Genomic DNA, 26,570 nt, shown 5'->3' on the forward strand with positions numbered 1-26,570 from the left:
TTAAATAAGCAAAAATAAAATGTACTTTACGTTCCATTTCACCCAAAACTGATCAACTTACGCTTCGTTTGTCATTAATCGAACACAACAACGCGCTAAAATCCGTGAATATCTTGATTTAATTCATTATTTTCAGTTAAAATACGTGAACTGAGTGCAAAATGAGTGGACCCAACGGCATGTTGTACGGTGGTGACGAGATCGGAGCTTTAGTGTTTGATCCAGGGCACCACAGCTTGCGAGTAGGTTATGCTCAGGAAGATACTCCGAAAGCCGATATCCCTGCTGTGGTTGGTGTAGGACCGGCTACTCATATCCCAGAGAGCGAGGAAAAAGTCCCTGATGGCAATGTCACACAGAGCGGTAAGTATTTTCCGCAATAAAAACAATTGTCATGATATACTAGCTATAATGATACTGTGGTGCTATTTTGTAGCACATTATAAATTACTAACACAAAAACATTGAAGATGCATTGCATTATACAAAATATTTAACGCTTTACGTATTAGGTAGTATCGAATTCCAATTAAAAGAACATTTTTAACTTGAATGTCACTAATAATGCCAAATTCCTGTATGTAAAGCAAAATTATTAAAGAGATAAATTTGCCTTTTACAAATGTTGTTATTGTTTTTGTGAAATAGCGTGTATTGCTACTACTAATTAAGTAATGATTCAATAAATTTAGAAATTAATGAAACAAAAGTGAAGGCACTTTTAATTATTGGGATCTACCTTTTCCAAACAAATTGGGGCCAATCTTTACTTTATAATGAAGCGCTTGGGGTCAAATCGAACCCTGTGTCATATCAAACCTGGTAATCCACCTTTAGTACATAAATTAACCCTTAAATGGTCCTGTTTTAAAAAAGGACACGCTTCATGCCTCACCACCTCTTAAGGTCCTTTAAATTCTTCAGGACTGGAAGTTGCCAGCAGCATGCCAAGATGAGATAATTTTGTGGATCTTTCTTCCTTGTATGTTTTTGTCGTTCATGTTTATTGAATAAAAATATTCGTATTTCTGTATGTGGCCATATTGTTCCATAGTTGCAAAAATTAATAATGAATTATAGCCGATAAAAGATAAACACACAACACACAAACAAGAACATAGTTTCCAGTAATCTCATTTGAAACTTTGTTTCAATATAGGAACCAAAGCAGGCGGTGAGCTCCGGCACTACATCGATGTCACGGAACTCCACGTGCCCCGACCGGGCATGGAGGTGCAGACATACATGAAGGACGGACAGGTCGACAACTGGGATCTTTTTGAGAAGATGCTAGACTATTGCTATGCTAAGGTAAGAATATTTAATACATTCACGTCACAACATCCTCCATGTACCAACTAATCAGTCATTCATTTATTCATAAACATTATTGGTACCTAGGTACATTCAAAGTCAATCTTAAATCTACTTAGGGGTCATCCATTAATTACGTCACACGAATTTCTAGGTTTTTTGACCCCTCCCCCCCCTTGTCACATTTGGTCACATTTGGCAAACCCCTCCCCCCTAGTGTGACGTCACATTTTTTCTACGAAATCGCCAAATCGAATTAAGTAAGTACCTAAGTATTATTAATATTTTATCAAAATATTTTTGACGATATAAATATTAGTAATTTTATAACCCAAATCTGCTTAGGAAAGAAAATTAAAAGAATAAAAACGATTATCGTTTTAAAAACTTGTTATTTAAATGTACAGCGAATAAAATAATTTAAAAAAAAATTTCGGTTACTGATGAAGTTAAAGTGACGTCACAAAGTTTGTGTCTCCCCCCTCCCCCATGTCACAATATGTCACATTTTCTTGACCCCCTCCCCCCCCTAAACGTGTGACGTAATTAATGGATGACCCCTTAACAAATTACATACATATTAAAATAAATGTCCTAACTTAAAATCTAAACACATTACTAATATACAATACTTACACTATCAGCCCCATTCCGATCCCCGCCCAGCCCAAAAGTGCCAAGGTAGATTTAGCAATTGACAGCCCTCCGGGCGGGCATCCCTTTGCAACTTCAAATGGGTTTAAAGGGGCCCACAGATTAACAGTTTGCTGGGCGATATCAGCCTGTCAGTTGTTCAGAGCTGAGGCTGATATCGTCCGGCAAACTGGTAATCTGTGGGCCCCTTAATGGTATTCCAAAGCCAAACAGTTTTGTAAGTCTTTTTTTTATTCATTTAGGTTATCCGCTCCCCATCCGAACACCACCCAGCCCTGTTCACGGAAGCAGTGTGGACCACCCGACCAGCCCGTGAGAAGCTGGCAGAACTGCTCTTCGAGAAGTACCAGGCGCCTGCCTTCTTTTTAGTGAAGAACGCTGTGCTCTGCGCGTTCGCTAATGGGAAGTCCACAGCGCTGGTGGTCGATGCTGGGGCTAGTCAGACTTCTGCTGTGCCGGTGGTAGATGGGTGAGTTACATACTGTATGTAGTTCAAGCAGCTTTGCCAATTGTCAAGAAGTACCAGGCGCCTGCCTTCTTCTTAGTGAAGAATGCTGTGCGGTAGCATAGAGAAAAATAGTAAGAGTAGAGTGCTCACTCCATACATGAGTTTTGGTACCAAAACTACTAGTCAAGTAGCAGTACTGATAATTCCGCTACTCGATGCTAGATGTCGACTACGAAAATAATAGTCGTTTTGGTACCAAAATTGATGTATGGAGTGAGTACTCTATGTACTTTTTTTCTCTATGGCGGTAGTATGGATGCTGGGGCTAGTCAGACTTCCGCTGTGCCGGTGGTAGATGGGTAAGTAATCATTTACCCGCATATTTCAACCTCTGGAGCTACATACCCCATTAGTAAAGGCATTGGAAAAGTTGCAAGTGCAATTTTTTTTCGCATATAGTAATTTGCATCATCTTAATGATCTTAATACAAACTGCTAAGGAATGGAATTCACCACCGTCTATGTTTCTTGATAATTACAATTTAGAAGATGTCTTCAAACATATAGGGTGAATGAACATAGAGTAACAGAGCCAGTGAAATTCTACCTACCCAAACAATACCGTCATTCGACGTAGCCGTCTAGACAGGGCAATCGTGCGGGGTGCGAGGGGTGTGTCGCACGCACCCGAGCTGCATACATCGCCATTGTTAGTAGCTCGGTACTACTTACAGGGTTAGCGTGTCTTATTTAAAATGTGCAATGTTTAAGCAGTTGTGTAAAAGTCGGTGAGAACCCTACTGTGTTCTTGTGGCGGTGTCGGCATTTACGCAAACATCAAAGGCGTCGGTCCACTGTTACTTTTGACACTGTATGTATGTTTGTTACAGCTACGCCCTTGTAAACGCAGCCGTCCGGTCGCCTATTGGAGGCGACCATCTTGCAGCTCAAGCTAAGCATCTACTCAGCAGTATGCACATACAGATGCTGCCAGTATACAGCATACAGGTTAGTATTCACCTTACGTGTCTTATCATGTAAACAAACGTGACGTCAAAGTGTCATTCCAACAATACGATTCACAGACAATCTACACATTGTAATGTCAGATTTTTTTAGGTGATCCGTTCGGTACTGCGATTATTGATGAAAATCTTATTGAAATGACATTTTTCAGTGGTTATTTGGTTGATTTGATTTCAATACTTTGTGAGTTTCTTTAAGTATACAACAACATTTTAAGTGACGATTATTGTGTGATTCCAGAGAAGAGTGTGATAATATCTCCGAGAAGTAACGATGAATACACTTTACACAGTACACATCTTATAACTGTGACTTTTTTACCAAACAAAGATTACAACGTTACAGCATTACTTTTTCAGACGACATATCTAACGTTATTTATTATTCACAGAGTAAAGAAGTGATCAGAGAACGCGAGCGAGCCAGATACACCTTGAAGACCCTACCTGCCGGCCTCACGCACTCGTGGCAGCAGTACATGCTCAAACGGCAGTATGAAGACTTCTGTCACTGCATCGCACAGGTACATACAATATCACAGTAGAAAGTAGTCAGAGAGCGAGCGAGCCAGATATACCTTAAAGACCCTACGTAAGAATCAATAAGTCATCGAATTTGATTAAGTACTTAGTATTTATGTTATGTTTTAAAGTTTAAATTCACCTTTCAATATCGTGCGGAATTTTAAAAAATGTTATTTCTGCTTCGTTGCTCTTCCGTTTATTCAGACATCCGTAAACAGTTCAATATCTTTTATACGGATTAGATTGAGATTTAGGTTTCGAAGCCATTGTGTATTTTCAATTTTGCGCGAGCGCCACGTGACACGACTATCGTGCGAGCCGAGCGGCACGCGGCAGCCACTGCCATACGCCTGCCCGGGCGGCGCGCCGGCCAAATGTACCTAAACTGCGCAGTGACACCCCCCTGCTACGGGGTATTTAACTACTAGTCAAATCATTTTCTTTTTTCAAACTGTCAAAACGATTTTGCTACTATGGAATTTATATGAAACACTAGCATGTGACGTCACAATCAAATTACCTACTCTTTACAGTTTTATACGGGTTTTCAAATAGAAATTGTGCCTAAAACTAACTGCTGTCTACGTTTTTCTATTAATCTTCTGGTGCTTTTTTCATGCATGGTGTAAAATAATTTATTTTAAACAGTCAAATACCCTATAGTTCGTTTTTTTTTAGTATTAGAAAAAAGGTAAACAATCTTGACGTGTCTTTTTATTGAAAAACACTTGAAAAATAAGTCACGGCTAATATGTAACAATTATGAATCATATACGATTATTTACATTATTTTGCTTTCATAAGTAATAGTTACTGATTTTTTAAAAGCGTCTTTCAATTAAAAGACACGTCAAGATCGCGTATTTTTTTTCTAATGCTAAAAAAACGAATGTCACTAGTTTTAAACCAGTTTGCATTTTATCCTCTAGAGTTCAAAGTAATTTGATGCAAAGATAAATGCTGGTAGGATCGTAGAGAAACAAATAGGTAAGCATAGATTGCTCACTCTATACATAGAATTTTAGTTTTCTGTCACGGTGTGAGCACTATAAAATCTCAAATTTATATCCCCTCAACTGAATTCTCCTCTCTAGGCCCTTCGCGCGGGTGCGGGAGGGGGGAGGGAGTGACGCAGTGGGGGGAGGGGTAGGGAGGTTTGATAACTTCGGTCTATAGTGTCTACCAAGTATATATCGGCACTACTTTGAAAAAATCTCGTATCTTGTTCTGTCAATCAAAAGAAAAATGTGGTATCTATGTATGGGATGCAGGCAGAGTTACTTACCTTTCAACTTTGAGCAGCAGTGTGAGATACCAGATTTTTTCAAAGTAGTGTCGATATATATCCCAATTGAAAAAAGTTTTCCATGAATTATACCATTATACTGTAATTTTAGCCATATTTCTTGTATTAACACATTCGACACCGCGTACCCGACTCTCGGGCACTCGTAAACTAACTCAGATGCCGGCATACCCGCTAGTCGGGCAAGAGCTATAAACCTACACGCGACGCCGAAGTGCCCGACAGGCGGGCAAGCATTGCATCTTCACTACCTCAGGGCTGCCACTGCCACTAACAGAAAAAATTGTAAGTCTTCTGATTATTATGTGGTCTAAAAGTTGGTACAGTTGATTATTATATTTTATTACTTCACTTTGTATTTTTATTTACTTTACCTAATGCGATTACAAAATAAAAATTCTTATTAGTTGGTTACGTGAAATTGCATACACGGGTATGTATCAATAGGAGTTAGAATTAGGAGAAGAACAAAACGGGGAGCCTAAACAGATGAGACAGCAGATTTAATTTTATCCACGTACTTATACGAAAGTTACTAGGCACAGCCCTGAGCGTCCGCCGCTTGCCCGACTAGCGGGTTCGCGGCGTGCGGCATTGAGTTGCACGTCGTTGCCCGACTAGCGAGTACTGTCGGTTTCTGGGGTATTGTTTGAAATTTTGCCTGGTTGCGAAAGTGTTAAAAGTCTAGTTTCAATTTATAAAATTGTTTATAAACAGGTGTCAGAATCAGCGTATGACGAGCGGGTAGCGAGTACGATCCCCGGCGTGCACTACGAGTTCCCCGGCGGCTACCATCAGGACTTCGGCGTCGAGAGATTCAAAATGGCCGAGTGCCTGTTCGAGCAGAGTCTGGGGGCACCACATTTAGGTACAGTTTCAGTCATATTCTAAAACTTCCGTGAGACTCGAACATATTATCATAACCTCCTGAGACTAAATGTACATTACAATGCACATAATCGTGCAATCTAATTTGAACCTTTCATGAACCACATAAAGTAGCATTTCTTTTGTTTCATTGCTTTTTTTAAACAAACGAAATTCGTTCCAATTTACTTATAGAATAAGGTTCAAATTAAAAATATGAAAACTTTATATGCTGGGTCTTACGAGGATAAACAGTCAGTTACAGTTGTTAGTCACATATTTTCTAGTAGAATAATCGTTATCGCCTAGCCCACAGTACACGTTGCGCACTCGCTATAGACTTTACCCCGGTTGAAGATGCTCGAAACGGATCGAAATATGTCGAGTGGTTATTATAGTATTTTTTAAACAGCTTGGGTACAGGGACAGATGTCATCTCAATGCAATTTGTGACATTTTGCATTTTAAGGATATAAATTGTATGTGATGATACCTGTCACCGTACAGTCACCTGCAATAATATGTTACTCTTCGGAGGTCGCAAAATAATATGATACGTTCTTATGGCTTTACAAATAAGATCGTGTCAGATATATTTGCGGCCTGTAACATATTATTGCAGGTGACTGTACCCAAGTTATGTGAAAAATATTAGAATTACATAATTTTAGTCGAATAATCGCTGTCGTTCAGCTCGCAGTATACGTCGCGCACTGGTTATAGACGTCGCTCCAGTTGATGATTCTCGAAATGGATCAAAATATTTCGAGCGATTATTTGACTAAAATGATGTAAGTCGTTTAGAGTCAGTTCAATTGTACATTTGACTGTACTAAAAATAAATTATTTTACACCACGCATGAAACAAAGCACCAGAAGAATAGAGAAACGTAGATAGCAGTTATTTTTAGACACAATTTCTATTTTAAAACCAGTATAAACTATAAAGAGTAGGTAATTTGATTGTGACGTCATATGCTAGTGTTTCATATAAATTCCATAGTAGGAAAAGCGACAGCGTTTTGACAGTTCGAAGAAAGAAACCGATTCGACTAGTACATAGTCAAATAACCTATTATGATGAAACCCTTTGTGTTCGTTTCGACCAGCATGCGCGGCGGCGGCGGCGTGCGACGCGGACGCGCGGCCGGCGCTGTGGGGCGCCGTGGTGGCGTGCGGCGGCGGCGCCAACGCGCCCGGCTGGCTCGAGCGCCTCGCCAAGGGTAACCTATACAACCCTACAGAATCAATAATACTACTAGGTACAGAAGACTCACTCTCCAACAAAACGCGTCTGTTACGATCGGGACAGATATGGCCGCTAGGTGGCGACAGCGCCACGCGGACGCGCGGCCGGCGCTGTGGGGCGCCGTGGTGGCGTGCGGCGGCGGCGCCAACGCGCCCGGCTGGCTCGAGCGCCTCGCCAAGGGTAACCTATACAACCCTACAGAATCAATAATACTACTAGGTACAGAAGACTCACTCTCCAACAAAACGCGTCTGTTACGATCGGGACAGATATGGCCGCTAGGTGGCGACAGCGCCACGCGGACGCGCGGCCGGCGCTGTGGGGCGCCGTGGTGGCGTGCGGCGGCGGCGCCAACGCGCCCGGCTGGCTCGAGCGCCTCGCCAAGGGTAACCTATACAACACTACAGAATAAATAATACTACTAGGTACAGAAGACTCACTCTCCAACAAAACGCGTCTGTTACGATCGGGACAGATATGGCCGCTAGGTGGCGACAGCGCCACGCGGACGCGCGGCCGGCGCTGTGGGGCGCCGTGGTGGCGTGCGGCGGCGGCGCCAACGCGCCCGGCTGGCTCGAGCGCCTCGCCAAGGGTAACCTATACAACACTACAGAATAAATAATACTACTAGGTACAGAAGACTCACTCTCCAACAAAACGCGTCTGTTACGATCGGGACAGATATGGCCGCTAGGTGGCGACAGCGCCACGCGGACGCGCGGCCGGCGCTGTGGGGCGCCGTGGTGGCGTGCGGCGGCGGCGCCAACGCGCCCGGCTGGCTCGAGCGCCTCGCCAAGGGTAACCTATACAACACTACAGAATAAATAATACTACTAGGTACAGAAGACTCACTCTCCAACAAAACGCGTCTGTTACGATCGGGACAGATATGGCCGCTAGGTGGCGACAGCGCCACGCGGACGCGCGGCCGGCGCTGTGGGGCGCCGTGGTGGCGTGCGGCGGCGGCGCCAACGCGCCCGGCTGGCTCGAGCGCCTCGCCAAGGGTAACCTATACAACACTACAGAATAAATAATACTACTAGGTACAGAAGACTCACTCTCCAACAAAACGCGTCTGTTACGATCGGGACAGATATGGCCGCTAGGTGGCGACAGCGCCACGCGGACGCGCGGCCGGCGCTGTGGGGCGCCGTGGTGGCGTGCGGCGGCGGCGCCAACGCGCCCGGCTGGCTCGAGCGCCTCGCCAAGGGTAACCTATACAACACTACAGAATAAATAATACTACTAGGTACAGAAGACTCACTCTCCAACAAAACGCGTCTGTTACGATCGGGACAGATATGGCCGCTAGGTGGCGACAGCGCCACGCGGACGCGCGGCCGGCGCTGTGGGGCGCCGTGGTGGCGTGCGGCGGCGGCGCCAACGCGCCCGGCTGGCTCGAGCGCCTCGCCAAGGGTAACCTATACAACACTACAGAATAAATAATACTACTAGGTACAGAAGACTCACTCTCCAACAAAACGCGTCTGTTACGATCGGGACAGATATGGCCGCTAGGTGGCGACAGCGCCACGCGGACGCGCGGCCGGCGCTGTGGGGCGCCGTGGTGGCGTGCGGCGGCGGCGCCAACGCGCCCGGCTGGCTCGAGCGCCTCGCCAAGGGTAACCTATACAACACTACAGAATAAATAATACTACTAGGTACAGAAGACTCACTCTCCAACAAAACGCGTCTGTTACGATCGGGACAGATATGGCCGCTAGGTGGCGACAGCGCCACGCGGACGCGCGGCCGGCGCTGTGGGGCGCCGTGGTGGCGTGCGGCGGCGGCGCCAACGCGCCCGGCTGGCTCGAGCGCCTCGCCAAGGGTAACCTATACAACACTACAGAATAAATAATACTACTAGGTACAGAAGACTCACTCTCCAACAAAACGCGTCTGTTACGATCGGGACAGATATGGCCGCTAGGTGGCGACAGCGCCACGCGGACGCGCGGCCGGCGCTGTGGGGCGCCGTGGTGGCGTGCGGCGGCGGCGCCAACGCGCCCGGCTGGCTCGAGCGCCTCGCCAAGGGTAACCTATACAACACTACAGAATAAATAATACTACTAGGTACAGAAGACTCACTCTCCAACAAAACGCGTCTGTTACGATCGGGACAGATATGGCCGCTAGGTGGCGACAGCGCCACGCGGACGCGCGGCCGGCGCTGTGGGGCGCCGTGGTGGCGTGCGGCGGCGGCGCCAACGCGCCCGGCTGGCTCGAGCGCCTCGCCAAGGGTAACCTATACAACACTACAGAATAAATAATACTACTAGGTACAGAAGACTCACTCTCCAACAAAACGCGTCTGTTACGATCGGGACAGATATGGCCGCTAGGTGGCGACAGCGCCACGCGGACGCGCGGCCGGCGCTGTGGGGCGCCGTGGTGGCGTGCGGCGGCGGCGCCAACGCGCCCGGCTGGCTCGAGCGCCTCGCCAAGGGTAACCTATACAACACTACAGAATAAATAATACTACTAGGTACAGAAGACTCACTCTCCAACAAAACGCGTCTGTTACGATCGGGACAGATATGGCCGCTAGGTGGCGACAGCGCCACGCGGACGCGCGGCCGGCGCTGTGGGGCGCCGTGGTGGCGTGCGGCGGCGGCGCCAACGCGCCCGGCTGGCTCGAGCGCCTCGCCAAGGGTAACCTATACAACACTACAGAATAAATAATACTACTAGGTACAGAAGACTCACTCTCCAACAAAACGCGTCTGTTACGATCGGGACAGATATGGCCGCTAGGTGGCGACAGCGCCACGCGGACGCGCGGCCGGCGCTGTGGGGCGCCGTGGTGGCGTGCGGCGGCGGCGCCAACGCGCCCGGCTGGCTCGAGCGCCTCGCCAAGGGTAACCTATACAACACTACAGAATAAATAATACTACTAGGTACAGAAGACTCACTCTCCAACAAAACGCGTCTGTTACGATCGGGACAGATATGGCCGCTAGGTGGCGACAGCGCCACGCGGACGCGCGGCCGGCGCTGTGGGGCGCCGTGGTGGCGTGCGGCGGCGGCGCCAACGCGCCCGGCTGGCTCGAGCGCCTCGCCAAGGGTAACCTATACAACACTACAGAATAAATAATACTACTAGGTACAGAAGACTCACTCTCCAACAAAACGCGTCTGTTACGATCGGGACAGATATGGCCGCTAGGTGGCGACAGCGCCACGCGGACGCGCGGCCGGCGCTGTGGGGCGCCGTGGTGGCGTGCGGCGGCGGCGCCAACGCGCCCGGCTGGCTCGAGCGCCTCGCCAAGGGTAACCTATACAACACTACAGAATAAATAATACTACTAGGTACAGAAGACTCACTCTCCAACAAAACGCGTCTGTTACGATCGGGACAGATATGGCCGCTAGGTGGCGACAGCGCCACGCGGACGCGCGGCCGGCGCTGTGGGGCGCCGTGGTGGCGTGCGGCGGCGGCGCCAACGCGCCCGGCTGGCTCGAGCGCCTCGCCAAGGGTAACCTATACAACACTACAGAATAAATAATACTACTAGGTACAGAAGACTCACTCTCCAACAAAACGCGTCTGTTACGATCGGGACAGATATGGCCGCTAGGTGGCGACAGCGCCACGCGGACGCGCGGCCGGCGCTGTGGGGCGCCGTGGTGGCGTGCGGCGGCGGCGCCAACGCGCCCGGCTGGCTCGAGCGCCTCGCCAAGGGTAACCTATACAACACTACAGAATAAATAATACTACTAGGTACAGAAGACTCACTCTCCAACAAAACGCGTCTGTTACGATCGGGACAGATATGGCCGCTAGGTGGCGACAGCGCCACGCGGACGCGCGGCCGGCGCTGTGGGGCGCCGTGGTGGCGTGCGGCGGCGGCGCCAACGCGCCCGGCTGGCTCGAGCGCCTCGCCAAGGGTAACCTATACAACACTACAGAATAAATAATACTACTAGGTACAGAAGACTCACTCTCCAACAAAACGCGTCTGTTACGATCGGGACAGATATGGCCGCTAGGTGGCGACAGCGCCACGCGGACGCGCGGCCGGCGCTGTGGGGCGCCGTGGTGGCGTGCGGCGGCGGCGCCAACGCGCCCGGCTGGCTCGAGCGCCTCGCCAAGGGTAACCTATACAACACTACAGAATAAATAATACTACTAGGTACAGAAGACTCACTCTCCAACAAAACGCGTCTGTTACGATCGGGACAGATATGGCCGCTAGGTGGCGACAGCGCCACGCGGACGCGCGGCCGGCGCTGTGGGGCGCCGTGGTGGCGTGCGGCGGCGGCGCCAACGCGCCCGGCTGGCTCGAGCGCCTCGCCAAGGGTAACCTATACAACACTACAGAATAAATAATACTACTAGGTACAGAAGACTCACTCTCCAACAAAACGCGTCTGTTACGATCGGGACAGATATGGCCGCTAGGTGGCGACAGCGCCACGCGGACGCGCGGCCGGCGCTGTGGGGCGCCGTGGTGGCGTGCGGCGGCGGCGCCAACGCGCCCGGCTGGCTCGAGCGCCTCGCCAAGGGTAACCTATACAACACTACAGAATAAATAATACTACTAGGTACAGAAGACTCACTCTCCAACAAAACGCGTCTGTTACGATCGGGACAGATATGGCCGCTAGGTGGCGACAGCGCCACGCGGACGCGCGGCCGGCGCTGTGGGGCGCCGTGGTGGCGTGCGGCGGCGGCGCCAACGCGCCCGGCTGGCTCGAGCGCCTCGCCAAGGGTAACCTATACAACACTACAGAATAAATAATACTACTAGGTACAGAAGACTCACTCTCCAACAAAACGCGTCTGTTACGATCGGGACAGATATGGCCGCTAGGTGGCGACAGCGCCACGCGGACGCGCGGCCGGCGCTGTGGGGCGCCGTGGTGGCGTGCGGCGGCGGCGCCAACGCGCCCGGCTGGCTCGAGCGCCTCGCCAAGGGTAACCTATACAACACTACAGAATAAATAATACTACTAGGTACAGAAGACTCACTCTCCAACAAAACGCGTCTGTTACGATCGGGACAGATATGGCCGCTAGGTGGCGACAGCGCCACGCGGACGCGCGGCCGGCGCTGTGGGGCGCCGTGGTGGCGTGCGGCGGCGGCGCCAACGCGCCCGGCTGGCTCGAGCGCCTCGCCAAGGGTAACCTATACAACACTACAGAATAAATAATACTACTAGGTACAGAAGACTCACTCTCCAACAAAACGCGTCTGTTACGATCGGGACAGATATGGCCGCTAGGTGGCGACAGCGCCACGCGGACGCGCGGCCGGCGCTGTGGGGCGCCGTGGTGGCGTGCGGCGGCGGCGCCAACGCGCCCGGCTGGCTCGAGCGCCTCGCCAAGGGTAACCTATACAACACTACAGAATAAATAATACTACTAGGTACAGAAGACTCACTCTCCAACAAAACGCGTCTGTTACGATCGGGACAGATATGGCCGCTAGGTGGCGACAGCGCCACGCGGACGCGCGGCCGGCGCTGTGGGGCGCCGTGGTGGCGTGCGGCGGCGGCGCCAACGCGCCCGGCTGGCTCGAGCGCCTCGCCAAGGGTAACCTATACAACACTACAGAATAAATAATACTACTAGGTACAGAAGACTCACTCTCCAACAAAACGCGTCTGTTACGATCGGGACAGATATGGCCGCTAGGTGGCGACAGCGCCACGCGGACGCGCGGCCGGCGCTGTGGGGCGCCGTGGTGGCGTGCGGCGGCGGCGCCAACGCGCCCGGCTGGCTCGAGCGCCTCGCCAAGGGTAACCTCTACAACCCTACAGAATAAATAATACTACTAGGTCCAGAAGACTCACTCTCCAACAAAACGCGTCTGTTACGATCGGGACAGATATGGCCGCTAGGTGGCGACAGCGCCACGCGGACGCGCGGCCGGCGCTGTGGGGCGCCGTGGTGGCGTGCGGCGGCGGCGCCAACGCGCCCGGCTGGCTCGAGCGCCTCGCCAAGGGTAACCTATACAACACTACAGAATAAATAATACTACTAGGTACAGAAGACTCACTCTCCAACAAAACGCGTCTGTTACGATCGGGACAGATATGGCCGCTAGGTGGCGACAGCGCCACGCGGACGCGCGGCCGGCGCTGTGGGGCGCCGTGGTGGCGTGCGGCGGCGGCGCCAACGCGCCCGGCTGGCTCGAGCGCCTCGCCAAGGGTAACCTATACAACACTACAGAATAAATAATACTACTAGGTACAGAAGACTCACTCTCCAACAAAACGCGTCTGTTACGATCGGGACAGATATGGCCGCTAGGTGGCGACAGCGCCACGCGGACGCGCGGCCGGCGCTGTGGGGCGCCGTGGTGGCGTGCGGCGGCGGCGCCAACGCGCCCGGCTGGCTCGAGCGCCTCGCCAAGGGTAACCTATACAACACTACAGAATAAATAATACTACTAGGTACAGAAGACTCACTCTCCAACAAAACGCGTCTGTTACGATCGGGACAGATATGGCCGCTAGGTGGCGACAGCGCCACGCGGACGCGCGGCCGGCGCTGTGGGGCGCCGTGGTGGCGTGCGGCGGCGGCGCCAACGCGCCCGGCTGGCTCGAGCGCCTCGCCAAGGGTAACCTATACAACACTACAGAATAAATAATACTACTAGGTACAGAAGACTCACTCTCCAACAAAACGCGTCTGTTACGATCGGGACAGATATGGCCGCTAGGTGGCGACAGCGCCACGCGGACGCGCGGCCGGCGCTGTGGGGCGCCGTGGTGGCGTGCGGCGGCGGCGCCAACGCGCCCGGCTGGCTCGAGCGCCTCGCCAAGGGTAACCTATACAACACTACAGAATAAATAATACTACTAGGTACAGAAGACTCACTCTCCAACAAAACGCGTCTGTTACGATCGGGACAGATATGGCCGCTAGGTGGCGACAGCGCCACGCGGACGCGCGGCCGGCGCTGTGGGGCGCCGTGGTGGCGTGCGGCGGCGGCGCCAACGCGCCCGGCTGGCTCGAGCGCCTCGCCAAGGGTAACCTATACAACACTACAGAATAAATAATACTACTAGGTACAGAAGACTCACTCTCCAACAAAACGCGTCTGTTACGATCGGGACAGATATGGCCGCTAGGTGGCGACAGCGCCACGCGGACGCGCGGCCGGCGCTGTGGGGCGCCGTGGTGGCGTGCGGCGGCGGCGCCAACGCGCCCGGCTGGCTCGAGCGCCTCGCCAAGGGTAACCTATACAACACTACAGAATAAATAATACTACTAGGTACAGAAGACTCACTCTCCAACAAAACGCGTCTGTTACGATCGGGACAGATATGGCCGCTAGGTGGCGACAGCGCCACGCGGACGCGCGGCCGGCGCTGTGGGGCGCCGTGGTGGCGTGCGGCGGCGGCGCCAACGCGCCCGGCTGGCTCGAGCGCCTCGCCAAGGGTAACCTATACAACACTACAGAATAAATAATACTACTAGGTACAGAAGACTCACTCTCCAACAAAACGCGTCTGTTACGATCGGGACAGATATGGCCGCTAGGTGGCGACAGCGCCACGCGGACGCGCGGCCGGCGCTGTGGGGCGCCGTGGTGGCGTGCGGCGGCGGCGCCAACGCGCCCGGCTGGCTCGAGCGCCTCGCCAAGGGTAACCTATACAACACTACAGAATAAATAATACTACTAGGTACAGAAGACTCACTCTCCAACAAAACGCGTCTGTTACGATCGGGACAGATATGGCCGCTAGGTGGCGACAGCGCCACGCGGACGCGCGGCCGGCGCTGTGGGGCGCCGTGGTGGCGTGCGGCGGCGGCGCCAACGCGCCCGGCTGGCTCGAGCGCCTCGCCAAGGGTAACCTATACAACACTACAGAATAAATAATACTACTAGGTACAGAAGACTCACTCTCCAACAAAACGCGTCTGTTACGATCGGGACAGATATGGCCGCTAGGTGGCGACAGCGCCACGCGGACGCGCGGCCGGCGCTGTGGGGCGCCGTGGTGGCGTGCGGCGGCGGCGCCAACGCGCCCGGCTGGCTCGAGCGCCTCGCCAAGGGTAACCTATACAACACTACAGAATAAATAATACTACTAGGTACAGAAGACTCACTCTCCAACAAAACGCGTCTGTTACGATCGGGACAGATATGGCCGCTAGGTGGCGACAGCGCCACGCGGACGCGCGGCCGGCGCTGTGGGGCGCCGTGGTGGCGTGCGGCGGCGGCGCCAACGCGCCCGGCTGGCTCGAGCGCCTCGCCAAGGGTAACCTATACAACACTACAGAATAAATAATACTACTAGGTACAGAAGACTCACTCTCCAACAAAACGCGTCTGTTACGATCGGGACAGATATGGCCGCTAGGTGGCGACAGCGCCACGCGGACGCGCGGCCGGCGCTGTGGGGCGCCGTGGTGGCGTGCGGCGGCGGCGCCAACGCGCCCGGCTGGCTCGAGCGCCTCGCCAAGGGTAACCTATACAACACTACAGAATAAATAATACTACTAGGTACAGAAGACTCACTCTCCAACAAAACGCGTCTGTTACGATCGGGACAGATATGGCCGCTAGGTGGCGACAGCGCCACGCGGACGCGCGGCCGGCGCTGTGGGGCGCCGTGGTGGCGTGCGGCGGCGGCGCCAACGCGCCCGGCTGGCTCGAGCGCCTCGCCAAGGGTAACCTATACAACACTACAGAATAAATAATACTACTAGGTACAGAAGACTCACTCTCCAACAAAACGCGTCTGTTACGATCGGGACAGATATGGCCGCTAGGTGGCGACAGCGCCACGCGGACGCGCGGCCGGCGCTGTGGGGCGCCGTGGTGGCGTGCGGCGGCGGCGCCAACGCGCCCGGCTGGCTCGAGCGCCTCGCCAAGGGTAACCTATACAACACTACAGAATAAATAATACTACTAGGTACAGAAGACTCACTCTCCAACAAAACGCGTCTGTTACGATCGGGACAGATATGGCCGCTAGGTGGCGACAGCGCCACGCGGACGCGCGGCCGGCGCTGTGGGGCGCCGTGGTGGCGTGCGGCGGCGGCGCCAACGCGCCCGGCTGGCTCGAGCGCCTCGCCAAGGGTAACCTATACAACACTACAGAATAAATAATACTACTAGGTACAGAAGACTCACTCTCCAACAAAACGCGTCTGTTACGATCGGGACAGATATGGCCGCTAGGTGGCGACAGCGCCACGCGGACGCGCGGCCGGCGCTGTGGGGCGCCGTGGTGGCGTGCGGCGGCGGCGCCAACGCGCCCGGCTGGCTCGAGCGCCTCGCCAAGGGTAACCTATACAACACTACAGAATAAATAATACTACTAGGTACAGAAGACTCACTCTCCAACAAAACGCGTCTGTTACGATCGGGACAGATATGGCCGCTAGGTGGCGACAGCGCCACGCGGACGCGCGGCCGGCGCTGTGGGGCGCCGTGGTGGCGTGCGGCGGCGGCGCCAACGCGCCCGGCTGGCTCGAGCGCCTCGCCAAGGGTAACCTATACAACACTACAGAATAAATAATACTACTAGGTACAGAAGACTCACTCTCCAACAAAACGCGTCTGTTACGATCGGGACAGATATGGCCGCTAGGTGGCGACAGCGCCACGCGGACGCGCGGCCGGCGCTGTGGGGCGCCGTGGTGGCGTGCGGCGGCGGCGCCAACGCGCCCGGCTGGCTCGAGCGCCTCGCCAAGGGTAACCTATACAACACTACAGAATAAATAATACTACTAGGTACAGAAGACTCACTCTCCAACAAAACGCGTCTGTTACGATCGGGACAGATATGGCCGCTAGGTGGCGACAGCGCCACGCGGACGCGCGGCCGGCGCTGTGGGGCGCCGTGGTGGCGTGCGGCGGCGGCGCCAACGCGCCCGGCTGGCTCGAGCGCCTCGCCAAGGGTAACCTATACAACACTACAGAATAAATAATACTACTAGGTACAGAAGACTCACTCTCCAACAAAACGCGTCTGTTACGATCGGGACAGATATGGCCGCTAGGTGGCGACAGCGCCACGCGGACGCGCGGCCGGCGCTGTGGGGCGCCGTGGTGGCGTGCGGCGGCGGCGCCAACGCGCCCGGCTGGCTCGAGCGCCTCGCCAAGGGTAACCTATACAACACTACAGAATAAATAATACTACTAGGTACAGAAGACTCACTCTCCAACAAAACGCGTCTGTTACGATCGGGACAGATATGGCCGCTAGGTGGCGACAGCGCCACGCGGACGCGCGGCCGGCGCTGTGGGGCGCCGTGGTGGCGTGCGGCGGCGGCGCCAACGCGCCCGGCTGGCTCGAGCGCCTCGCCAAGGGTAACCTATACAACACTACAGAATAAATAATACTACTAGGTACAGAAGACTCACTCTCCAACAAAACGCGTCTGTTACGATCGGGACAGATATGGCCGCTAGGTGGCGACAGCGCCACGCGGACGCGCGGCCGGCGCTGTGGGGCGCCGTGGTGGCGTGCGGCGGCGGCACCAACGCGCCCGGCTGGCTCGAGCGCCTCGCCAAGGGTAACCTATACAACACTACAGAATAAATAATACTACTAGGTACAGAAGACTCACTCTCCAACAAAACGCGTCTGTTACGATCGGGACAGATATGGCCGCTAGGTGGCGACAGCGCCACGCGGACGCGCGGCCGGCGCTGTGGGGCGCCGTGGTGGCGTGCGGCGGCGGCGCCAACGCGCCCGGCTGGCTCGAGCGCCTCGCCAAGGGTAACCTATACAACACTACAGAATAAATAATACTACTAGGTACAGAAGACTCACTCTCCAACAAAACGCGTCTGTTACGATCGGGACAGATATGGCCGCTAGGTGGCGACAGCGCCACGCGGACGCGCGGCCGGCGCTGTGGGGCGCCGTGGTGGCGTGCGGCGGCGGCGCCAACGCGCCCGGCTGGCTCGAGCGCCTCGCCAAGGGTAACCTATACAACACTACAGAATAAATAATACTACTAGGTACAGAAGACTCACTCTCCAACAAAACGCGTCTGTTACGATCGGGACAGATATGGCCGCTAGGTGGCGACAGCGCCACGCGGACGCGCGGCCGGCGCTGTGGGGCGCCGTGGTGGCGTGCGGCGGCGGCGCCAACGCGCCCGGCTGGCTCGAGCGCCTCGCCAAGGGTAACCTATACAACACTACAGAATAAATAATACTACTAGGTACAGAAGACTCACTCTCCAACAAAACGCGTCTGTTACGATCGGGACAGATATGGCCGCTAGGTGGCGACAGCGCCACGCGGACGCGCGGCTGGCGCTGTGGGGCGCCGTGGTGGCGTGCGGCGGCGGCGCCAACGCGCCCGGCTGGCTCGAGCGCCTCGCCAAGGGTAACCTATACAACACTACAGAATAAATAATACTACTAGGTACAGAAGACTCACTCTCCAACAAAACGCGTCTGTTACGATCGGGACAGATATGGCCGCTAGGTGGCGACAGCGCCACGCGGACGCGCGGCCGGCGCTGTGGGGCGCCGTGGTGGCGTGCGGCGGCGGCGCCAACGCGCCCGGCTGGCTCGAGCGCCTCGCCAAGGGTAACCTATACAACACTACAGAATAAATAATACTACTAGGTACAGAAGACTCACTCTCCAACAAAACGCGTCTGTTACGATCGGGACAGATATGGCCGCTAGGTGGCGACAGCGCCACGCGGACGCGCGGCCGGCGCTGTGGGGCGCCGTGGTGGCGTGCGGCGGCGGCGCCAACGCGCCCGGCTGGCTCGAGCGCCTCGCCAAGGGTAACCTATACAACACTACAGAATAAATAATACTACTAGGTACAGAAGACTCACTCTCCAACAAAACGCGTCTGTTACGATCGGGACAGATATGGCCGCTAGGTGGCGACAGCGCCACGCGGACGCGCGGCCGGCGCTGTGGGGCGCCGTGGTGGCGTGCGGCGGCGGCGCCAACGCGCCCGGCTGGCTCGAGCGCCTCGCCAAGGGTAACCTATACAACACTACAGAATAAATAATACTACTAGGTACAGAAGACTCACTCTCCAACAAAACGCGTCTGTTACGATCGGGACAGATATGGCCGCTAGGTGGCGACAGCGCCACGCGGACGCGCGGCCGGCGCTGTGGGGCGCCGTGGTGGCGTGCGGCGGCGGCGCCAACGCGCCCGGCTGGCTCGAGCGCCTCGCCAAGGGTAACCTATACAACACTACAGAATAAATAATACTACTAGGTACAGAAGACTCACTCTCCAACAAAACGCGTCTGTTACGATCGGGACAGATATGGCCGCTAGGTGGCGACAGCGCCACGCGGACGCGCGGCCGGCGCTGTGGGGCGCCGTGGTGGCGTGCGGCGGCGGCGCCAACGCGCCCGGCTGGCTCGAGCGCCTCGCCAAGGGTAACCTATACAACACTACAGAATAAATAATACTACTAGGTACAGAAGACTCACTCTCCAACAAAACGCGTCTGTTACGATCGGGACAGATATGGCCGCTAGGTGGCGACAGCGCCACGCGGACGCGCGGCCGGCGCTGTGGGGCGCCGTGGTGGCGTGCGGCGGCGGCGCCAACGCGCCCGGCTGGCTCGAGCGCCTCGCCAAGGGTAACCTATACAACACTACAGAATAAATAATACTACTAGGTACAGAAGACTCACTCTCCAACAAAACGCGTCTGTTACGATCGGGACAGATATGGCCGCTAGGTGGCGACAGCGCCACGCGGACGCGCGGCCGGCGCTGTGGGGCGCCGTGGTGGCGTGCGGCGGCGGCGCCAACGCGCCCGGCTGGCTCGAGCGCCTCGCCAAGGGTAACCTATACAACACTACAGAATAAATAATACTACTAGGTACAGAAGACTCACTCTCCAACAAAACGCGTCTGTTACGATCGGGACAGATATGGCCGCTAGGTGGCGACAGCGCCACGCGGACGCGCGGCCGGCGCTGTGGGGCGCCGTGGTGGCGTGCGGCGGCGGCGCCAACGCGCCCGGCTGGCTCGAGCGCCTCGCCAAGGGTAACCTATACAACACTACAGAATAAATAATACTACTAGGTACAGAAGACTCACTCTCCAACAAAACGCGTCTGTTACGATCGGGACAGATATGGCCGCTAGGTGGCGACAGCGCCACGCGGACGCGCGGCCGGCGCTGTGGGGCGCCGTGGTGGCGTGCGGCGGCGGCGCCAACGCGCCCGGCTGGCTCGAGCGCCTCGCCAAGGGTAACCTATACAACACTACAGAATAAATAATACTACTAGGTACAGAAGACTCACTCTCCAACAAAACGCGTCTGTTACGATCGGGACAGATATGGCCGCTAGGTGGCGACAGCGCCACGCGGACGCGCGGCCGGCGCTGTGGGGCGCCGTGGTGGCGTGCGGCGGCGGCGCCAACGCGCCCGGCTGGCTCGAGCGCCTCGCCAAGGGTAACCTATACAACACTACAGAATAAATAATACTACTAGGTACAGAAGACTCACTCTCCAACAAAACGCGTCTGTTACGATCGGGACAGATATGGCCGCTAGGTGGCGACAGCGCCACGCGGACGCGCGGCCGGCGCTGTGGGGCGCCGTGGTGGCGTGCGGCGGCGGCGCCAACGCGCCCGGCTGGCTCGAGCGCCTCGCCAAGGGTAACCTATACAACACTACAGAATAAATAATACTACTAGGTACAGAAGACTCACTCTCCAACAAAACGCGTCTGTTACGATCGGGACAGATATGGCCGCTAGGTGGCGACAGCGCCACGCGGACGCGCGGCCGGCGCTGTGGGGCGCCGTGGTGGCGTGCGGCGGCGGCGCCAACGCGCCCGGCTGGCTCGAGCGCCTCGCCAAGGGTAACCTATACAACACTACAGAATAAATAATACTACTAGGTACAGAAGACTCACTCTCCAACAAAACGCGTCTGTTACGATCGGGACAGATATGGCCGCTAGGTGGCGACAGCGCCACGCGGACGCGCGGCCGGCGCTGTGGGGCGCCGTGGTGGCGTGCGGCGGCGGCGCCAACGCGCCCGGCTGGCTCGAGCGCCTCGCCAAGGGTAACCTATACAACACTACAGAATAAATAATACTACTAGGTACAGAAGACTCACTCTCCAACAAAACGCGTCTGTTACGATCGGGACAGATATGGCCGCTAGGTGGCGACAGCGCCACGCGGACGCGCGGCCGGCGCTGTGGGGCGCCGTGGTGGCGTGCGGCGGCGGCGCCAACGCGCCCGGCTGGCTCGAGCGCCTCGCCAAGGGTAACCTATACAACACTACAGAATAAATAATACTACTAGGTACAGAAGACTCACTCTCCAACAAAACGCGTCTGTTACGATCGGGACAGATATGGCCGCTAGGTGGCGACAGCGCCACGCGGACGCGCGGCCGGCGCTGTGGGGCGCCGTGGTGGCGTGCGGCGGCGGCGCCAACGCGCCCGGCTGGCTCGAGCGCCTCGCCAAGGGTAACCTATACAACACTACAGAATAAATAATACTACTAGGTACAGAAGACTCACTCTCCAACAAAACGCGTCTGTTACGATCGGGACAGATATGGCCGCTAGGTGGCGACAGCGCCACGCGGACGCGCGGCCGGCGCTGTGGGGCGCCGTGGTGGCGTGCGGCGGCGGCGCCAACGCGCCCGGCTGGCTCGAGCGCCTCGCCAAGGGTAACCTATACAACACTACAGAATAAATAATACTACTAGGTACAGAAGACTCACTCTCCAACAAAACGCGTCTGTTACGATCGGGACAGATATGGCCGCTAGGTGGCGACAGCGCCACGCGGACGCGCGGCCGGCGCTGTGGGGCGCCGTGGTGGCGTGCGGCGGCGGCGCCAACGCGCCCGGCTGGCTCGAGCGCCTCGCCAAGGGTAACCTATACAACACTACAGAATAAATAATACTACTAGGTACAGAAGACTCACTCTCCAACAAAACGCGTCTGTTACGATCGGGACAGATATGGCCGCTAGGTGGCGACAGCGCCACGCGGACGCGCGGCCGGCGCTGTGGGGCGCCGTGGTGGCGTGCGGCGGCGGCGCCAACGCGCCCGGCTGGCTCGAGCGCCTCGCCAAGGGTAACCTATACAACACTACAGAATAAATAATACTACTAGGTACAGAAGACTCACTCTCCAACAAAACGCGTCTGTTACGATCGGGACAGATATGGCCGCTAGGTGGCGACAGCGCCACGCGGACGCGCGGCCGGCGCTGTGGGGCGCCGTGGTGGCGTGCGGCGGCGGCGCCAACGCGCCCGGCTGGCTCGAGCGCCTCGCCAAGGGTAACCTATACAACACTACAGAATAAATAATACTACTAGGTACAGAAGACTCACTCTCCAACAAAACGCGTCTGTTACGATCGGGACAGATATGGCCGCTAGGTGGCGACAGCGCCACGCGGACGCGCGGCCGGCGCTGTGGGGCGCCGTGGTGGCGTGCGGCGGCGGCGCCAACGCGCCCGGCTGGCTCGAGCGCCTCGCCAAGGGTAACCTATACAACACTACAGAATAAATAATACTACTAGGTACAGAAGACTCACTCTCCAACAAAACGCGTCTGTTACGATCGGGACAGATATGGCCGCTAGGTGGCGACAGCGCCACGCGGACGCGCGGCCGGCGCTGTGGGGCGCCGTGGTGGCGTGCGGCGGCGGCGCCAACGCGCCCGGCTGGCTCGAGCGCCTCGCCAAGGGTAACCTATACAACACTACAGAATAAATAATACTACTAGGTACAGAAGACTCACTCTCCAACAAAACGCGTCTGTTACGATCGGGACAGATATGGCCGCTAGGTGGCGACAGCGCCACGCGGACGCGCGGCCGGCGCTGTGGGGCGCCGTGGTGGCGTGCGGCGGCGGCGCCAACGCGCCCGGCTGGCTCGAGCGCCTCGCCAAGGGTAACCTATACAACACTACAGAATAAATAATACTACTAGGTACAGAAGACTCACTCTCCAACAAAACGCGTCTGTTACGATCGGGACAGATATGGCCGCTAGGTGGCGACAGCGCCACGCGGACGCGCGGCCGGCGCTGTGGGGCGCCGTGGTGGCGTGCGGCGGCGGCGCCAACGCGCCCGGCTGGCTCGAGCGCCTCGCCAAGGGTAACCTATACAACACTACAGAATAAATAATACTACTAGGTACAGAAGACTCACTCTCCAACAAAACGCGTCTGTTACGATCGGGACAGATATGGCCGCTAGGTGGCGACAGCGCCACGCGGACGCGCGGCCGGCGCTGTGGGGCGCCGTGGTGGCGTGCGGCGGCGGCGCCAACGCGCCCGGCTGGCTCGAGCGCCTCGCCAAGGGTAACCTATACAACACTACAGAATAAATAATACTACTAGGTACAGAAGACTCACTCTCCAACAAAACGCGTCTGTTACGATCGGGACAGATATGGCCGCTAGGTGGCGACAGCGCCACGCGGACGCGCGGCCGGCGCTGTGGGGCGCCGTGGTGGCGTGCGGCGGCGGCGCCAACGCGCCCGGCTGGCTCGAGCGCCTCGCCAAGGGTAACCTATACAACACTACAGAATAAATAATACTACTAGGTACAGAAGACTCACTCTCCAACAAAACGCGTCTGTTACGATCGGGACAGATATGGCCGCTAGGTGGCGACAGCGCCACGCGCGGCTTATGGTTAGCCACCAAAATTGGTGTGGAACGGATGTACCTTTAGCTACCTGTAGCAAAGCGACGAAATCGCGGAGTGAGCCACGCCTGACAATACTGATATACATTTACTAGAATAAGGCGCACTTGCACCATTCCACTGATCCGGGGTTAACCGGTTAAACTTGGAGTTACCATGGTTACCAGTACAATTTGACACTGGGTTAACGGTTTAACCGCTTAACCCCGGGTTATTGGGATGGTGCAAGTGGGCCTTACTACAATAATACTGCTAATTATCATACATCGGGGTTTCTGGTGCGGGATGAATGGAGTGTATGTATAACTTGCAGAGCTGGCGGCGCGCGCGCCGTCCGCGCACCGCCTCAAGTCCCACGCCGCGCCCTCGCCCGCCGAGCGCCGCTTCGCCGCCTGGATCGGTAACACCCTACAGCTACACTAATATAATATAACTAAACAATACTACATTATTGTCGACGCTCGGAAGTAGCTCCTTGCAGGCTGAGGATTCGTATTAAACGGACGACCTTTGGAGTCCGTTTAATTGAATCCGAAGCCAGCAAGTCGCCTTGCAGCCGAGTCATATATAGTGCTTTTCCCAAAAATGGTGCAAGAAATATAAATATAATAAAAATATTTTACAAAAGCAACGTTCTTACGTATACATTTTCACAGAAAAAAGTAGAAACAATTGAAAAAATTAACTTTGCCGCATTTTTATTTATTTTTTTATTAAAAATGGAAGTGTATTTTTCTGCCGAAAATACGCCAACCTATTTCAGACAGCTAAATAGTCGCGGTACCAACATTATAATTATAAGTACTAATCATCTGTTTGGCTGTTTAATGGGCCGGTGCCTTCATTTGATATGGCCATTTCAACTTTTAAAAAGTTTGGAACACGACAAATAATGGAATTTGTATGCAACATTGCCGTCCCAAAACCGAGACTGCAATGTTTTTAACTTTTTAATTTTTGACTGACCATAAACTACGCGCTTCGCGACCAATTTTTTAAACGGCAAAGTCGACTTTGCCGTCCATTTTTGAGAATAAAGTGGTAACATCTTATCTTATCTTATTGTTTTCGGGGGCCCCTGCGGATACACTTCGACCCATAGGGATCTTTTGTGCAATTACCCCCTAGAAAAGATCCGTCGACTAGAGAGCTTTTCCCACCATATCCATGTGCCGACAGATGGAGCTCATGGGTAGCGTTTTAAAGTCCTTTGATTCCAGATATCCTACTCCAAAGTCCTTCATTCTTTGTCTGGAGAGGACGTGACATTCACACATTAGGTGTTTTACTGTCTCTTCCTCTTCGCCACACATACATCGGTGTTGTCAGAGTGTCCCATCTTGGCCAGATTTCCTTTGACCCCGCAATGGCCAGTAAACACCCCTGTTATGATTTGGAGTTGTCTTTTACTAAGTTTCCAAAGCTTTTTGCTCCAACCGGAGTCTACTCCTTGCATAAAGAGCTTTGCGTGCTTTAGACCCGTCAGACTGTCCCATTCTTCCTGGTGGTAACTCCATACATCAGTTTTCTTACCAAAACGCGCGTTAGTCGTAGTCGACATCTAAAGTCAAGTAGCGGAACTATCAGTACCGCTACTTGACACCAGATGGCACAAGTATCGCTACTGACGAAAAATTTACTGCTAAAACAATTTACAATAGAAACAGAAGGAGTTAAAATAGTTACAATTAATCCGGTTATAAAATTAGCTGAAAATTGTTGAACATTAGAGTTTTCGTTCGTCGCGACATCTATTGTCAACTAACATTACTGATAAATTCCACTACTTGACGCTAGATGTCGACTACGAAATAACGCGCGTTTTGATAAGATAACTGATGTATGGAGTTACCACTCTTTTTCTACTTATAGTTATATTTCTCTATGCTGTAACCAAATACACACTTTTTGTCACAGGCGGGTCCATCCTAGCATCAATCGGCTCGTTCCAACAGATGTGGATATCGTCACAAGAATACGACGAGGGCGGCAAAGGGCAGCTCGAGAGGAAATGCCCTTAGGAACCGTTCTACAGTATCTCGATGTAGATGTCAATTCACAAGAGCTGGCACGAATGAGTGAATGAAAATATCTATGTGTTTATCACCACAGAATAAGGGCTCATTTAGACGATGCAAGAAATCGCATGCGAGTTTTATTACATTGCGGTTTTTGATCGGTCGGTTGAATTGGACGTTACCAACAGTCCGCAATGTAACTAAAATCGCATGCGAGTTCGCGCGCCGTCTATTTCAGCCCTAAGTTATAAGTAATAGTACTACCGTACAGAAAGGAAACTTCCTACAAAACCGAAGTTTGACAGCGATTCAGGGTCGAATCATGCTCTCCCTTTCTAATGTATGTCACTATCAGTGGCGGCGCGTGGAATTTTTCTCTAGACAACTCGGAGCAAAAAAAAACCACCTACATGAAACACCTACATTATGTACTTATTTTTTCATGATAAGCGAAGGTAAAGTAAAGCGCTAGGTGTGTCCTTGAGTTCGTTCTTTTGCAGTTAGTGTATAACCACCTTTGCCATACTTGTCATCACTGACGTCACATAAACAGTGTATGTCGTGTAT

The 26,570-nt window shown here is 54.3% G+C and overlaps 1 protein-coding gene across 1 annotated transcript; it reads left to right on the plus strand.

Annotated features, from left to right (window-relative positions):
* On the plus strand, nucleotides 1–26,138 carry LOC134803016 (actin-like protein 6A). The gene is made up of 9 exons (XM_063775743.1): nucleotides 1–363; nucleotides 1,160–1,311; nucleotides 2,211–2,437; nucleotides 3,307–3,424; nucleotides 3,834–3,965; nucleotides 5,990–6,140; nucleotides 7,249–7,362; nucleotides 24,299–24,385; nucleotides 25,903–26,138. Exons 1-9 carry the CDS (start codon nucleotides 162–164, stop codon nucleotides 26,004–26,006), a joined length of 1,287 nt encoding a protein of 428 aa, XP_063631813.1. The 5' UTR covers nucleotides 1–161; the 3' UTR covers nucleotides 26,007–26,138.
* Nucleotides 26,139–26,570: the final 432 nt, after the last annotated feature.

This window comes from Cydia splendana, chromosome 25, assembly GCF_910591565.1.
Source record: "Cydia splendana chromosome 25, ilCydSple1.2, whole genome shotgun sequence".
Lineage (NCBI taxonomy): Eukaryota > Metazoa > Arthropoda > Insecta > Lepidoptera > Tortricidae > Cydia > Cydia splendana.

Bases quoted from the DNA above. Each gene is read 5' to 3' on its own strand.
- LOC134803016 (XM_063775743.1), top strand. From the start codon at position 162: ATGAGTGGACCCAACGGCATGTTGTACGGTGGTGACGAGATCGGAGCT. The intron at 364-1,159 runs GTAAGTATTTTC...GTTTCAATATAG, and splicing joins TGGCAATGTCACACAGAGCG to GAACCAAAGCAGGCGGTGAG. The intron at 3,425-3,833 runs GTTAGTATTCAC...TATTATTCACAG, and splicing joins TGCCAGTATACAGCATACAG to AGTAAAGAAGTGATCAGAGA.